General features: G+C 45.8%; 7 protein-coding genes across 9 annotated transcripts; 1 reads left to right on the top strand and 6 right to left on the bottom strand.

Annotated features, from left to right (window-relative positions):
- Window positions 1-622: 622 nt before the first annotated feature.
- LOC132261164 (mitochondrial import receptor subunit TOM70) lies at window positions 623-4057 on the bottom strand. 3 transcript variants are annotated; one of them, XM_059759783.1, is made up of 3 exons: window positions 3860-4057; window positions 3660-3762; window positions 623-3600 (listed from the first exon to the last, which is right to left on the bottom strand). In XM_059759783.1, the coding sequence occupies exon 3, from the start codon at window positions 3592-3594 to the stop codon at window positions 1879-1881; it is 1716 nt and encodes a 571-aa protein (XP_059615766.1). In that variant the 5' UTR covers window positions 3595-3600; window positions 3660-3762; window positions 3860-4057; the 3' UTR covers window positions 623-1878. The 3 variants fall into 3 exon arrangements, with proteins under 3 accessions (XP_059615766.1, XP_059615765.1, XP_059615764.1); XM_059759782.1 differs by having other exon boundaries at window positions 3852-4057; XM_059759781.1 differs by having other exon boundaries at window positions 3827-4057.
- On the bottom strand, window positions 765-1325 carry LOC132260755 (neurogenic differentiation factor 2-like). The gene is made up of 2 exons (XM_059759072.1): window positions 1237-1325; window positions 765-1179 (listed from the first exon to the last, which is right to left on the bottom strand). The coding sequence occupies exons 1-2, from the start codon at window positions 1323-1325 to the stop codon at window positions 765-767; spliced, it is 504 nt and encodes a 167-aa protein (XP_059615055.1).
- A 132-nt stretch (window positions 4058-4189) lies between the features above and the next one.
- Window positions 4190-9298, top strand: LOC132261166 (CCN family member 2). Its single transcript, XM_059759785.1, has 9 exons — window positions 4190-4429; window positions 5952-6049; window positions 6286-6310; window positions 6701-6783; window positions 6931-7075; window positions 7162-7388; window positions 7463-7615; window positions 7689-7871; window positions 7974-9298. The coding sequence occupies exons 1-9, from the start codon at window positions 4399-4401 to the stop codon at window positions 8019-8021; spliced, it is 993 nt and encodes a 330-aa protein (XP_059615768.1). The 5' UTR covers window positions 4190-4398; the 3' UTR covers window positions 8022-9298.
- On the bottom strand, window positions 4426-5482 carry LOC132261167 (histidine-rich glycoprotein-like). Its single transcript, XM_059759786.1, has 2 exons — window positions 4753-5482; window positions 4426-4694 (listed from the first exon to the last, which is right to left on the bottom strand). The coding sequence occupies exon 1, from the start codon at window positions 5471-5473 to the stop codon at window positions 4754-4756; it is 720 nt and encodes a 239-aa protein (XP_059615769.1). The 5' UTR covers window positions 5474-5482; the 3' UTR covers window positions 4426-4694; window position 4753.
- A 155-nt stretch (window positions 9299-9453) lies between the features above and the next one.
- LOC132261165 (adenosine deaminase 2) lies at window positions 9454-12174 on the bottom strand. Its single transcript, XM_059759784.1, has 4 exons — window positions 11511-12174; window positions 10598-11420; window positions 10042-10389; window positions 9454-9973 (listed from the first exon to the last, which is right to left on the bottom strand). The coding sequence occupies exons 2-4, from the start codon at window positions 11354-11356 to the stop codon at window positions 9551-9553; spliced, it is 1530 nt and encodes a 509-aa protein (XP_059615767.1). The 5' UTR covers window positions 11357-11420; window positions 11511-12174; the 3' UTR covers window positions 9454-9550.
- Window positions 12175-12447: 273 nt separating this feature from the next.
- LOC132259515 (uncharacterized) lies at window positions 12448-13618 on the bottom strand. Its single transcript, XM_059757181.1, has 3 exons — window positions 13085-13618; window positions 12858-13018; window positions 12448-12792 (listed from the first exon to the last, which is right to left on the bottom strand). Exons 1-3 carry the CDS (start codon window positions 13209-13211, stop codon window positions 12619-12621), a joined length of 462 nt encoding a protein of 153 aa, XP_059613164.1. The 5' UTR covers window positions 13212-13618; the 3' UTR covers window positions 12448-12618.
- Window positions 13619-13715: 97 nt separating this feature from the next.
- LOC132259514 (selenoprotein F) lies at window positions 13716-14468 on the bottom strand. Its single transcript, XM_059757179.1, has 3 exons — window positions 14369-14468; window positions 14190-14308; window positions 13716-14113 (listed from the first exon to the last, which is right to left on the bottom strand). Exons 1-3 carry the CDS (start codon window positions 14402-14404, stop codon window positions 13771-13773), a joined length of 498 nt encoding a protein of 165 aa, XP_059613162.1. The 5' UTR covers window positions 14405-14468; the 3' UTR covers window positions 13716-13770.
- Window positions 14469-14618: the final 150 nt, after the last annotated feature.

Below are 14618 nucleotides of genomic sequence, written 5' to 3' on the forward strand. Positions count from 1 at the left end.
ACAGACTCTCTGTCCAGAGAAGATTGCCAGGAAGCTCTGCGAGTGCGCTGGTTCAAGGAAGTCGACGTGAATCCGCACTACTTGGAACTCGTGGGACAATCAGTGGGAGTCGACGCAGAATCTCAGATAAACCTCCGCAAAAGATTGATTTATCTGGGGGCCAAGAGTGGCTCTCTGAAAATTGGTCATGAATCTCAATCTTTGCTGTTTCTGGAGGAGTTCAGGTACATCAGGAGCACACTGGTGGCTATAGGATTCTACAGGAGTTTCATGAAGCTGAAGAGGAATTTCCAAGAACACAAAAGCATCACAACAATCCAGGCGAATGCAATGAAGCACTTCAAAGTGGGCATCAGAGAATTCCTGCTCACGCCGATGCCTGAAGAGTACGATGCAGGACTGGAGAATCTCAGGATAACGCTGGAAGAGGTCACCATGGAGAGAGATGTGGTGAAATGCATGAATCCCTGCCAAATGTGCCAGAAAGAGTTGAACGAGACAAACTTGACTTGTCCAGAGGGACATGAGATAAAGAGATGCATCCTGACCAATTTCCAGGTAAGTTTGGGCGCGTGATTGGCTTGACTGAGAGAAAACTTACATTGGGCATCTGTCTTGCAGGTTTTTATTCTGAATGAAGGTGTTTGTTCTCAATGTGATCAAGTGATTCTCAATGATCGCGTTGTGCTGACGGAAATCCTCCTCTTGAAGGCTGACGAGGAGGTGATTTGTCCAGTCTGTGACATTCCCATAAAGGTGGCTTGTTAGAGGGGAAACTCGAAGGCATCGAAGTCCATCCAATCCGTTCTGGAGTCACTGGAGGTGCCCGAGAAGGTGTCACAGGAGTGGCAGGAGCACCAGAATCTCATGGAATTCTCATCTGCAGAGTCTTCAATGAGACACTGAGCCAAATGGTATTCCAAGTCAAAGCGTAGGCGAGCTCGCAAGAGATTCACTGTGGTTTGACTCAATCCTCTGGACAGAATGTAAATCAATTCCTCATAGTGAAGCTTTCGGCCCCACGCCAGACTCTGTCCCAAGGCGCTGATGTAGTTGTACGCCAGCCGAAGTGTTTCGATCTTGGACAGTTTCTGATTGTGATTCTGGTCGAGTTCCACAGTGGCCAGAGTGGGATTCAAGGGTACTTTTGTGCGTAGATTGTCGAGAGCGCGATTGAGGCTGTGCAGAGATGATTAGTGAAATGTGGGTGAATATCTGTTTGTTGCAAAACTTTACCTGAACATGCGATTTCTCTCACGAAAATTGGCTTTTGACCTCCTGACGCGTGCCTTGAGACTCCTCTCTTCCCGATCCTCCTTGACCATTTTTCCACTCTAATATCCAACCACTTTTCACGCTATCTCACCCCATTCTGACGGGCGTTATCGGGAAATTGGAGCTCTCCACACGGCAATTTAGAGATCCTCCTCAATTAGCGCCCTTTATCTACCCATCAAATTACTCTCTGTTTGCATATCGGCAGATATCGAGGCATAGCTAATTATGTCGTGGATTGATAAAATATTCAAGCATTGATTTTTCTCCCTCAAACTCTCAGGTGGAAAATGCAAATAAAGTGAAAAGTTTTAGCAGTTGGTTTTATAAAAAGAAAAATCTTTATTTATGCGGGTTTTTCTTGAACAACACTCTTCTTCATCTCGCTTTTATTAATCCATAATGTGACTCTACTCAGCAATTCCACTAAACTGTACATGAAAGTGTATAAGTAAATGCGCGGTTGTGGGTAAAATGTCTCTACAATTACACAACAAAAGGAGAGGTAAGGAGTCTCAGAAGAATGTGGGGAGAGGAAATGTGTGGTCTAGCGCCAGACTTTTATATTAGAAGTCTCTCTCTACACAGTGATAAACAGGCGATTTAGGCCATAGCACTGGCCGCGAGAGCCGACAGACTGCTCGCCTCCATTCCCATCCTGCTGGCCACATTCATCTGCGCGATGGCGGCATCCTTGAGGGAGAAGAGATGTCGCAGCTCCGTCTCGGATTTGGCCAGATTGATGGCAGCATTGAAGAGATCAATGGCCTTCTCCATATTTCCGCGCTGCACTTCAATGGAGGCCAGCGTCTCGAAAGCGAATTCACACTTGTCGTCCACCTCAATAGCGTGCTGGAGGTATTTCAGGGCAGTCTCCACATCGCCGCGCCACTGCAGGTGCAGAATTCCACGGTGAACGAGCAGAGTGGCGTTGCCGGGATCCATTTTGATGCTCTTCTCGAACAACTGGTCGGCCTCCTTGTACTGTTGCTGCTCTGTGAGGATCTGAGCCATAATACTGTAGCACTCCACGCACTTGGGAAAGCGCTCCATGGCGTCACGGAACTTCTCAAGTAGCTGGAACGACCTGACAGGATCCTCCGCCATCAAGGCATTCCGATACTCCACATACAGCTTCTGCACGTACGCCATTCCAAAGTTCGGCACCAACTCTATCGTGCGCTCAAAGTCCTCAACGGCCTCCTGCAGGCGCTGCAGCAGCACATACATCTGCCCACGATGGTAGTACACGTCTGGATTGGCGGAGTCGATCTTCTGGGCCTCGCTGAAGTCATCAAAGCATTCCTCTATATTGTCCAGCTGCACTTTGATGGAGGCACGCTTCACCAGCGCATTGACGCGGATCTTGGCGCTGACTGTGCTGTCGCCAATGAGAGTGGCAAAGTCCTCCAGGGCTTCCGTGAACAAGCCCATCAGCTGGTACATCGTGCCGCGTAGCAACAGGGACAAGGCCCTGTATTCGCTGTTCTCATTCTGCAGCTCTTCTGTGCACGCCGGAATCACCTTGTCCAGGTTCCTCTGGTCAAACTCTGTCTTGGCTAGCATGAAGCCACGTGGATTGATGGCTGCCACGGCGATGTCCTTCAGGGGATCACAGGAGAAGGCCTCGCAGAAGGAGGAGACAAAATGCGACGATGGAGGCACAGGTTTGCGCTCCTTGATGGCTTCGGTGGCGTGATGAGCGCCCAGCGTGCGCAACACCCGATCAGCAAAGGCAATTGATGACTGATTCTGGAACTGTTCGAGAATGCATGTGGCCGTGATGTCTTCCAGGCTCTGCGAGAGATCCTTCAGCTGCTCATGAGCCTTCGCTCGTCGATTGTACGCTTTGACGTATTTGGGATTGAGGCCTAGCGCCCTTGTGCAGTCCTCGCGCACAGCTGACCACTGCTTCAGCTGCTCGTGGGCTGCGGCTCTGTTCTGGTAGAACGTGGCCAGCTCCACTGTGTTGCTGCCCGGACACGCCTCGATGGCCTGCCGGTAGAAATCGATGGACTCGTCGAATTTCCCCAGTCTATATCTCTCATTGCCGCGGTTTTTGAACTCCATCGCCACTTCCAGTGGGCTCTGCTTCGCCGCCGCTTCCACCTTGGTGGGCCCATTCAGGTGCTCCTTCGCCTCGTCGCCGTCTATGGAGACGGACTTGTCCGCCTTCGCGAGCTTCTTCTTCCTGTCTTCGCTCTCGCTGTGCGTCTGTCGCCGGTAGTACAGGTAGCCCAGAGTGAGAGCCACCGGCGCCCCCAGGATGATGGCCAATTGCCACTTGGGGAACGTTGATCCCGTGCTCCCGGTCGTCATCTCAGTCTGCAAAGGCAGATATCAATGCGGTCATGCCATGTGAGGTTATCTCCGCTTCGACTCACCACAAGTCCTATCCCGTGATTTCAGCACACTCGGCAATTTATTCCTCAGCTCTCGCCTCGCCGCACGCTATCAGAAGTGGCCCGAGATTGGAAAATAATCCGGCTGTCCGGGCGATGCACGGTTGAGTGTTTTATGTAAGTTGAGGATTAAGTCTTATGTAACTCACACGCATTTATATACCAAAATGCCACCTGAGTACCCACGCTTGCCCCCAGCACGCTGCTTATCACTCACGGCACGCGATACAATGAACGAATGTAATTTTCCACGCACAAACAAATTTCACTGAAATTGCATGACACATGGAGCGGAATCCGCCATTAGCGAACAGCGGCAACTATCGGGAAAGAAGAGTTTCAGCCGGGTAGCTGGACTTATTTTGGCGATTTTTAGCAGATTGAGGGAGTGTCGCTGTCCAAACTGTGTCCAGTGTCGTGCCAGAGATTTGTGTTAGCTCATGTGGAGGGCAGTTGTTGCTGGGAAATTCTTTGTTCACTGAGTTTTCCCAGATATTCTTCGCCAGGCAAATTTGCCGTCGCCGAAGGAAATGCCAAATGGCGCCACTGTCGATCACCAGTGGCTCCCTCAGTCTCTTTCCCTCGTCATCGGATTTTTTCAGTCCCTCTCCGTGTGTGTTTTGTGCTGAAAATGATTTAAATCTATCCGCAGTTCTTGCTATAAAGTGGTCCCAGAGAGAGTGTGTGATTCTGTTTGTCCCCAGACTGAAGTGACTGGACGATGGTCTTCGCCGTGCAATTGCGACTCAGTGGTGAGTTCGGGGTTGGCTTTTTATTTTGTCATGGAGGAGAAGGGGTGGTTTACAAACACAACAAATAAATCAACAATAGCCCAAGGCAGTCCTTTGCTGGTAGGGAGTCTCACCCCCGGCGGGTGAGGGGCGGCCCTGGGACTGGGTAAGTGCTTCCGGAGCGACTCTGGCGAGTGGTTGAGTGCTGTCCGGAAGGGGGTGATTTTTGGGGGTTGGTTCCGGGGGTGGAAATGCTATCCAACACTCGGCGGAGAGCGTCTGTAGCCTGAAATGTCGGTAATTAGTGAGGGGCTGAGTGGGGGTGGGAAGTAGTGGGGACCCACCTCAGTCTTCATCCCTGTCGTGGGAGTAAGCGGTTTCCTGGACAAGTGCTGGGGCGCTGAAGTCATCCGCCCGATGGCTGATGTAGTGGCTGTGGGCGCCGTAGTGGGGGTAGCCGACCTTCTTCACGTCCGCCACGAAGCCCCCCTTGGGATCGGAGTGGTAGGAGACGATGCGCTTCGTGCCGTCAGGCTCCTTGACCGTGTACTCTCCCTTCACGTAGTCTCCCAGGCGGCTCTCCCAGGCGCTCTTGTGGTCTCCCGAGTGGTAGTCCTCCACGCCGTACTTGTAGCTGTAGTGAGGGATGTGATGACTGTGGATTTCGCGCTCCTGATAGGCGCTTCCGTGCGAGTATCCGTGGTGCTCTGTCGTCTCGTAGTGCTTTGGGGCCTCGTAGTGCTTCGGGGACTCATGATCGTGGTAGTCGTGGTAGTAGTGCACTTCGTGCTCCTCATGGTGTCCACCACCGAGGCCGCCGAAGAGCTTCTGCCGAAGAGCCTCGTACTTGTGCTTGTTCTCCTTGATGTGCTTCGACACGGCAGGAATGACGATGTGCTTGAGGGCTAATCCCTTGATGACTGCTCCCTTGATGGCGGCCGCCTTGAGGACGGCTCCCTTGAGTGCGGCGGCCTTCAGGAGGCCACCGACAACAACGGCCTGCTGTACGCTCGCCAGGGCGCAGGTGGCCACCAGCAGCAGGAGACAGATCCTCAGCAGAAGCATCCTTTCTTTTGAGGGAGGGAAAATCCGACTAGTTGTAATCCAATGCACAATCGATATTCACTCAATCACTGTCGAAATGCAACTGCTTGATAGACGGACTCCGCTCCTCCAATATATATGCTACTGGGTTAATTTTGGCCGCCAATTAAGTGGTGTATTTCGATCGATTGTTATGCGATTGGAGAATTTACACGAAGACACATAATCCAACAAGTGTGGAGAGCATTGAGGTGTTTCCTCTTTGCGTGTGCATTATGGGCCACCGGGAGCAATGAGCATGCATCCAATTGAATAATAATAGGGTCGATGGGGGCAAAGTGGCGCTGATATGTGTGTAAAAAGGCGCCAAATCAGTTGCGTAATTCATACAATTGCGTGGAGGAATTATTTAAGTGATGTTTTTTTTTCATAGCAATTAATTATAGTGTAGGCTTAAAATGTTGTAGGAAGATTTTGTTGCATTTTGTCCCTTTTGCAGATCAACACGAAATCATGGCGCAAATCTTCACAGGATGTATTTTACTTCCCCTTCTGTTGTCCTCCTCGTTGGCATTCTCGATCAACACAGACAATGAGGTGAGGATTGAGTGATTTACTCAACTGTGAAATATGGATGAATCTCGTGAATTTGACGCAATTTTTCGCTAGATAGAATATACATTTCCCTCCCCCTCAGCGTCATTTTTTTATGGTTCCTCTTGTAAGGCGAGATGATAAATGATGCAAATTCCATCATGATTGCAAATGAGAATCCTCGTGTGTGCGTCTATTTTAAATCCACTAACAACACAATTCATCTCCTCTTTCTGCAGGTTGATCCGGTGAGGACAAATTTGGGTGAGTTGATGGGAAGAAAATTCCATAATTCATGAAGATATTTCCCAAAAATGAAGTCAATTTATTCATGAGGAAAATCCATCCCACACCACAAAAATATATGACTCTCTTGACTTTCTTTGGCGCTGGCAAAAGTGAACCAGGCAGAAAAAAAGTGGAGTATAACTTCAGAGTCTCTATTCCTCCTTTCATTTGCTGAAGACAAGTTGAACAAATTAATTCCTCTTCCAAGTTCACTTTCAAGTGAACCATCAATTTATTGAAGTGGTTGGGAAAATTGAATGAATATTGGGTGATTTTGCATGGTGTACATTTGTCCAATTTTGATTATTTGCACGCAACTCAACTGTTCGCGTCTTTTCTCCCTCTCTTTTCCATTGCACAACACAGAACAAGACTGCACAGTCGGAAATGCAACATTTCTGCATGGGGAAATTTTCAAAGTGAACTGCAAGACTCAGTGTGTGTGCCAGGTAAAATGCTCACAATATTCATAATAACTTTGAGAGAGAGAGAGAATGACTTTATCACATGAATGGGTCTTTATATATTCCACATCTCTTTCCCCGTGGTGGCATTGTTGAATGAATATTTGATGCGATGGCGATGAATATTTGAAGAATGGACGACACGCCTGCTCCTCACTCTGTCCCCATGAGAGCATCTCGCCACCCGGGAGTACGTCGGAGTGTCGCTCGCCCAGACTTGTTGAAGTTTCCGGCTATTGCTGCAAGATTTGGCTGTGCGAAATGCCCAGCACGGATGGTAAACTTTTCCTCTTCCTTCACCTCTTATTCCTCGCCATTTGAGTGAGAGTCTCGAGAGTTCCATCTCTCCGTCTATTCTTTCAGTGAATGTCACCTGTGGGAATTCCTCAACAACCCCATGGACTCAGTGTTCGGAGGAGTGCGGCGTGGGTGTCTCAACGAGACATGTGGAGACGCCAATTGGATGCCGGGATCTCACTTCTGTTCGTTTGTGTGAGAATCGCCAGTGTGTGAAGGAGGACAAGGTGGAGGAGGACGATGAGGAGGTGCATTCTGCCAAGAAATTCCCTCTAAATCTCTACAAACATCGGGTGAGAACCACAACCGTTTTCCACTTTGTCGACAGGAAGTAGTGATTAGTTGTGTGTTGTTTTCCCATCTGCAGAAGGGACATGGATGTCGAAAGATGCAGAAAATGGGACCGTCTAGGATTCGATTGGGGCCTTGTGTTTCGCGAAGACTCTATCGTCCCAAAATTTGTGGCCTCTGTCAGAATTCCAACATGAATTGTGTGCCTTCGTTATCTACAACTATACAAGTGAGTCTTTTCTTCAATTATTCCTCTCTTCAAAGTGACTATTTTACAGTGAGATTGTTATTGATGATTTCAGGTAGAATTTTTATGTCCTCTCAACTCGGGAGATCCCATCAATTTCATCGAGACTGGATACGATCTGTGGGACAACAGTTGGCTGGATCCAATCGATCAGGAGCTCCTTCACTCCCGGAATATCCAGATGGAGAACAAATTCATTGGTGTTCAATGGATTCTCAAGTGTTCCTGTGGATCAAGGGTGAGTTTATAAATCATTTTCACCCTTATTTTATGCATATTTATTGACAAATTTCCATATTTTCACGCTGCTCTGGATATTAATAATGTTTATTGTCTGTAGTTTTCTCTGTTGAGAAATATCCTCCAAAATGACTATGACAGTATGTAATTTTGGAGAAACGGGTGCTTGAAGACGATCACGAAACATATCTAAAAACTTGACAAGATAATTCTATAGAAAAAAAATCACTCTAGCGTTAAAGAAGAAAAAAAAAAGTGTGTAAAATGTCTAAATTGACCAAAAGTAATCTCCTATCTTTGGCATATCTTCGAAATGATTTTATTTCAATATGTGATCTTATTTTAGGCTAATGACTCGTATTGATTGCACAATCTACCAACTACAACTAAATTGCTATACTCAACATTTTAGGACATAAGGGAATTTGCATAAAATATATAGAGAAAAAAAGTAAGCAAGCAAGAGTAATTGTTCACATGAAACCACTGCATACCTAGTGAATAATGGTTTCAAAATTCTATGTACAGAAAGAGAGGGAGAAAGAGAGAGAGATGACGGCGAAAAAAAAGTAGAAAACAAGTTAGAGGAAGGAAGAATTTAATATTTTTGCGGTTTTGTGCCTCACGAATGCTTTTCGTCGACTGTTTAAGTATTTCTGGCATAATTTACTCTCTCACCCACCCGGGTTAAATCCTCTTTGGTGGAATTTCAAATGACTTTGCGACACAATTTGCAAGTTTTGTGCACTCTCCATGGACTCTATTCAATTATTCAGTGATATAAATAGGTTTGATGTGATGATAGCTTTAAATTGCTTTCTCAAATTTGCCCAGGGGAAAAAAGGAAAGGTGGTGTAGTGTAATTATTTTCCCACGATAATTAGAATGTTTGAATGAAAGCAATATATTGGATCGCAAGAAGTGGGGTTAATTTTTTTCCACGTAATTTTTGGGCACCAATTTTTAGCAGCAACAATTCGAAGGAGGTGAATTGAGGTGGTGGTGGAGGAGGAGGAGAAGATGATAAGCAAATGATACGTATACACAGTGTCTCGTCACATATCTTTAGTGAGAATAGAAGGAGAAGGAAAAAATTTACACGTCCTATTTGTGAGATAAGTGTGGAGGATTACGTGGATTATAGCCGATAAGATTGATAAGGAATGATTGTATAAATTATATAGTTAACAGTATACAAATCTACACACAAGAAACACATGCAAAAATGCAATTTTGAGCATTGCCGGATTCACGGTGAGCAGAATTGAGGACAGAGTTTTGTGCTTCTGTTCAATTTCTGTCTCATTGATGATCTGATCTACATAATATATATATGTATGTATGGCAAGAAAGCTCACAAAATCACACAAATTCTAAAACACTGAAAGTAGGCACTTGATAAAATGAAATTGAGATGGAAATAATGGAATGAGGTGGAAGAAAAATAAAGTGTAGCAAAAAAGCGTGAAAAAGCGAGAGTAATCAGTCTTACATGATGGTGTGTTGTTTTCTCATGGCGCTTCCAAGAATGCGGCATAGCAAAAGAGAATAAGAACACATGTACAGCATATGTACATATTCCGGAACAATAGTTCTCTTTATTGACGTCAATCGCGGCCCAATACATTCGAATAATGATAATATTCAATTGATAAGGCGCAATTGTATCTCTTTGACTTAAGCGGCCAATTCGTCGATGAATTTCTTCCACTCGGCTTCCCAGAGACGCATGGCGTTCATCTTCTCAAGTGGCGTCATGGCGCTGTACTTGATAGAGTTGATGGCCAGCTGCTTGAGGAGACCCAGACCCTGGCGTCTGGACGCGAGTCCCATCAGGGCCATGTAGAAGTCGTGGCTGAGAGGCTTAGCCTCCCAGAATGACGGATCATCGGAGCTGATCACCACGGGGTACTCCTTGTTGGCCAGCAAGACAGATCCTGGATGGTTTCTCTGGTCGGCGACGAGGCGAAGGACTTGATTGGAAACCGGACACACTTCAATGGCGATCTTGTCGCGCTTGACTTGCTTCAGCACGCGAGGGTGTTTGAGAATAGCGTATCCGTGACCGATTCTCTTGGTCCCCAAAAGGACGGCGTCAATCTGAAAGGGAAAAAGTGGATGAGAATGGGTGAAGAACTTCAATCAGATATCATTGTTGATTTACTTACTAAGTTATCATCTGTCATTCCATCCCAATTCGTCTCGCCGGCGTGGAAGAAGAAATGGATGGAATCGCTCAGTGACATAATCCCTTCACTGAAGTCAATTAGGGGTCTTCCCTTGTCCTCCTGGCCCACAAGATCGAAACCGGCCATAAAGTTGGGATACTTCTCATGCAGATTGCGTACTTTATCCATCAATGGTGGGATACCTTCGTCATCGACCACTCTCACGGGGGCGTAAATAATTTTGGCGCCAATAAAGGTGGGATTGTCCTGTTTGAACTCCCTCGTGGCATCCTGGTAGATCTGGAGGATCTCTTCTTCATTGTAAATGTGTCCATCGAGATCGTAGAGCTGCGAAATGTTATAATTTCATCGTTATCAGTTTAGGAAACTTTTCTACTAATCAATCGAACGGAAAGACTCTGATAAGACATAACATAGTAACATTTTTTTGTGTGGTTTAACGGTCAAGTGCCTCTTTGATATGTGTGCATATTTTTGGAGCATGTTGAGCAAGTCACTTTATGATTAAATCTTCTCATCTCCAGGATTTACTCACCGGCGGAAGGGTGCTTCGCAATTCCAAGTATTGAACGCCATCCTCCATCATCTCCTTGAGGAATTGCTTGTAGTACTTCTTCCACACGGGCGCATAGCAGAGGAGACCGTCATTCACGCCGAAAATACCCATGAACTGGCGCCAAATGGAGTCCACATCGCGATTGTGATTGATGGGATCCTCGTTGTACATGGAGAGTTGCGACCTGAGATTGGAATTGTACTTCTCCTCGCCCAGTTTTGTGCGTTCATCAGCCGTGCGACTCCATTGGCAGTTCTCAGTGTTGGCTGGCGCCTCTCGGGAGAACTTGAATGTCAGAGCGAGCGTCGTGGGATTGGTGCACTGCCAGAGATCTGGCTCGTAGGTGAGTGAGATGACGTAGTCAGTGCTGCAGAGGGCCGTGTCGTGGGCATGGAGAATGCCACCCTTGGGCATGCGATGGATGATGTCGAAGATCTCGGAGGAGTTGATGCGATAGAGGACGTCGAAGAGATGATTCCACGGTATGAATTCGGCTGGATTCTCGAGGCCTTCCTGGAGTTCGGCTTCCTTGAGTGCCATAAGACGGGCATTGACGAACTGCTCCTTCGCTGTCAGCTCAATATCACTGCCCACGGAGCGATCCTCCTCCTCGGCGATGTAGTAAGCGCGCTTATTCAAGTATTCCTTGTACTTTCGCTCCATTTTCCAGGCGCGAATGTCAAAAGCCGCATACACAGCACTTGTGGCCAGCAGCCAAACAACTAAATGCGATATCATTTTCACACCGTTGCGCAAAGACAGTCGTTGGCAAATTGGGTGGTGCAGATAAGAGATGCGATAACTGGCGATCAAGTTCAACAATGTTTCACTGATAAGCCCTTTTTCGCGTGGGTACACGATAAAGCTGAGAATAGGAGAGAGCGCAGCTCACCTGTGCTGGATGAACCAGAATCTCTCTATGAAGACTAGTTGGATCGGTGCGGATTATTTTATATGATAGCCCACAACTTCCGAAATATTAAACACAGAAGTTCCACATGCGTAGGCGTAATTAACATTATCTGTTCAGGTGGTCTTTTTTCATAAACACAGAAATTCTTCAGTCTTTTTCCCTACAAACTCGTGCAAAGATGTTTTCATCGGTTTAGAGCTCATTAGGTGATTTTTTTTCCACTCACTTCTCTTCAATTCCCCAAGCAATAGATCACGTTACAATCACTTTTTGCTTATTCTCCGCTGGAAATGTTGTGGGTTTGGTGTCTGTCTTTGATAAATATTCACTTATTTGATCAAATACTTTTGTAGTGAGAAAACTCGTCACTAGAATCCATATGGTGGATCAGTGTTGGAGAGAGAGAATTGGGAATGTCTTCCAGTGGGGGCGAGCGCGGCAGGAGGACAGACTGGGAAGCACGACAATCTGGCTGTGCTCCCAGTTAATGACTGAAGGGAAATTGTTGATTTATGAATGTTGAGCCTGTCGAAGAATCAACGCAGACGCGACACTCAGAAAGGGTGATTTAATTGTGTTGCGCGCTTTGTTGCTGTATCCAAAGGAAGGGGAAGAAGAAGAGAGAGAGAGGAGATCATCATTTCTGGATATTTCTGGTTAATTGCTTTGAGTTTTCTGTTCAGCATGTTTTCGAAATAATTTGCATTTCTTTAATATTAAAATACAGTAGAGAAGATAGGTAAGAATGGGGAAAATTCGTGGAAAAAAAAACCATTATTTAAATGACTTAACGGGTTCCTTAGAGACTAATAAATATTTAATAGTTTGTTTTAGTATCTCTTAATTGAGCTCTTTTACACAAAAATTTACTGATGAAATTCAGTACACTTCGTGAAATAACAGTCATAACGGGTTTAAAGAATATAAAGCGAATGAAGTGATAAGGTGTGATAAGAAGACTCATTTCCAAAAGCTTCCGCAAAACAACTTAAATTCCTGAAAGTATGCAAGATTTCTGTGGTTTCCTGCATCTTTATCAATTTTTATTTGATCAATCAATAATATCTGAATGGCCAATTGATGGAGTTTAAAATGGGCAGCAAGCCTGTCCAACGTCTCCTGGCGTGATGCACTGTCGTCCCTCGAAGCGACACACGCTGTTCTTCACCACCATCTGGTGGATTTCATCGTCGCTGAGGGTGAAGGAGCCCTCAGTCCAATCCAGGAGATCCATTGAGAAGTCTTCTGGTGTGGAAATGGCCTGAAAGTGGGAAGAATTACTTCCTATTCTCTACAATTTTCCCTATTCATCTCTTTGCAGCTTACCCTGAGGGTCTGATAAGTCTCTGATGAGAGATTGATGTCTTGAGGCAACTCCAGAGGCTCAGTTTGCTTGTCCTTAGCTGAGCGAGTTGGATCGAAAGGCGTTGCGTGCGCGCGTTCATTCAATCCCAGCGCCAAATGCAAGGTAATGAAGTGGTTTTGTTCTGCGGATGAGTAAATATGTAACAATAATGTTTTCCTTTAATGGAAGGAAATTTTCACAGTCTTACCTTGAATAGGAACAGAATCGAATGCCATTTGATTGGGATTATTCCAAAATTGTTGTTTGCCCTTTGATCGTCCTTCGATAGCACACAAAGTGCAGTAAATGATGAGAATGAGAAATTTGATCTTCATGCTTGACACCACTTGATTATTGAATTGAATGGAAAATATTGCGAAATGCACGAGAATTGTTCACTTGTGACTTCCTCAAACGGTGGAAAGGAAAGAATTAAAGTGATTTCGCAGCGTAATTCGGTGGTCAATCGAAGTGAGGATGAGATTAAGAAACGAGGCGGTTATGATGAAAAAAGCAGCAATTCATCTTATCTTTATTGTCTTGCTTTTCAAACTTACTTGATCGGCCTTTGGGTGTCTTTGTGCTGAACGTCTTAATCACTAGATAATCGATTAATTCTTCGGGCTACTTTTAAACTCACCGTAATTGGAATCATAAATTTTCATCAGACGCTGCAATATGTGACTCTTTTATTGGGAGTGTATCATGATCGTTGAACAGTGAACAGTGGCGGGAGTTCGTCATGAAAACGGGGGCTTCTTGTGCACGGGATGACTGTTGAAATGTGCCACTGTCTCACATCCGGACGGAGGGCGTCACGTGAAAGTCATAAATTCCGGTTTTCAACCTCTTTTCGCAACTTTATCTATTCTCTCTGTTTATGCCTACACGCGGCTATACACGGTTCGTCTTTAGATAATCTTCCTCATCGTCACCTGCGTTCTCTTTCTCCAGGTGTGTCTCGAAGAACTCCTGCACCGTGTCGGTGTTCCACTTGGTGATGGACAGAACTTCCTTCACGGCTCCCGTCTTGTCCAGGAGTTTCACGGTGGGATCCAGTCCGCGCAAGTACTTGATCTGCAGATTGGGGAACTTCAGCGGGCGATCGCTCTTGATGAATGCCTGAATCTGGGGATATGCGCCGAATTTGCAGGTGCAAACTTCCAGGATGGCCTTTGGATACTTCCGGCTCACAGGTGAGTCATTATCTTTCTGACAACACTCCAGACAAATGTCTCTGCAATGGTGAGAGATGATGAGATGAATAAAACACAATTCTAGCAAGTGCATTAGATGCCAAAGAGTGTCCTTACTTGAGTTCCTGGAGAGCAAAATCCAAGTTATCACACGATGAACACAGCAATTGACTCTTGATGAAGCCCAATTCTCGGCAGTCTTGCGTTGAGTATTCCGCCCTGGACAGGCAGGCAAGCTGCAAATGGAAGCTGGATTAGCCACAGTAGTTGAGAGAAATGATCTGGAAACTACTTACAAGGGAAAATGTGACTAAAAACACTGATTTGTTCATTTTCAGCAGGTTAGAAAACGTCAGCACCAAAACACTATGTTTTTTTTCGATGAGGGAAACCCAGCTGAACGCGTCGTCGCTTTTCGCTGGTATTCGTCAGGTGTTTTCCAGGGTTCAAAATAGTCCGTTAATATAAATGCAGACATGCCTTGAAATTTTATAAGAATGATTAGAAAATGTTCTAAGCTTGAAATACACTTGATTTTTGCTCAAA

This window comes from Phlebotomus argentipes, unplaced genomic scaffold, assembly GCF_947086385.1.
Source record: "Phlebotomus argentipes unplaced genomic scaffold, Phlebotomus argentipes genome assembly scaffold_18, whole genome shotgun sequence".
Lineage (NCBI taxonomy): Eukaryota > Metazoa > Arthropoda > Insecta > Diptera > Psychodidae > Phlebotomus > Phlebotomus argentipes.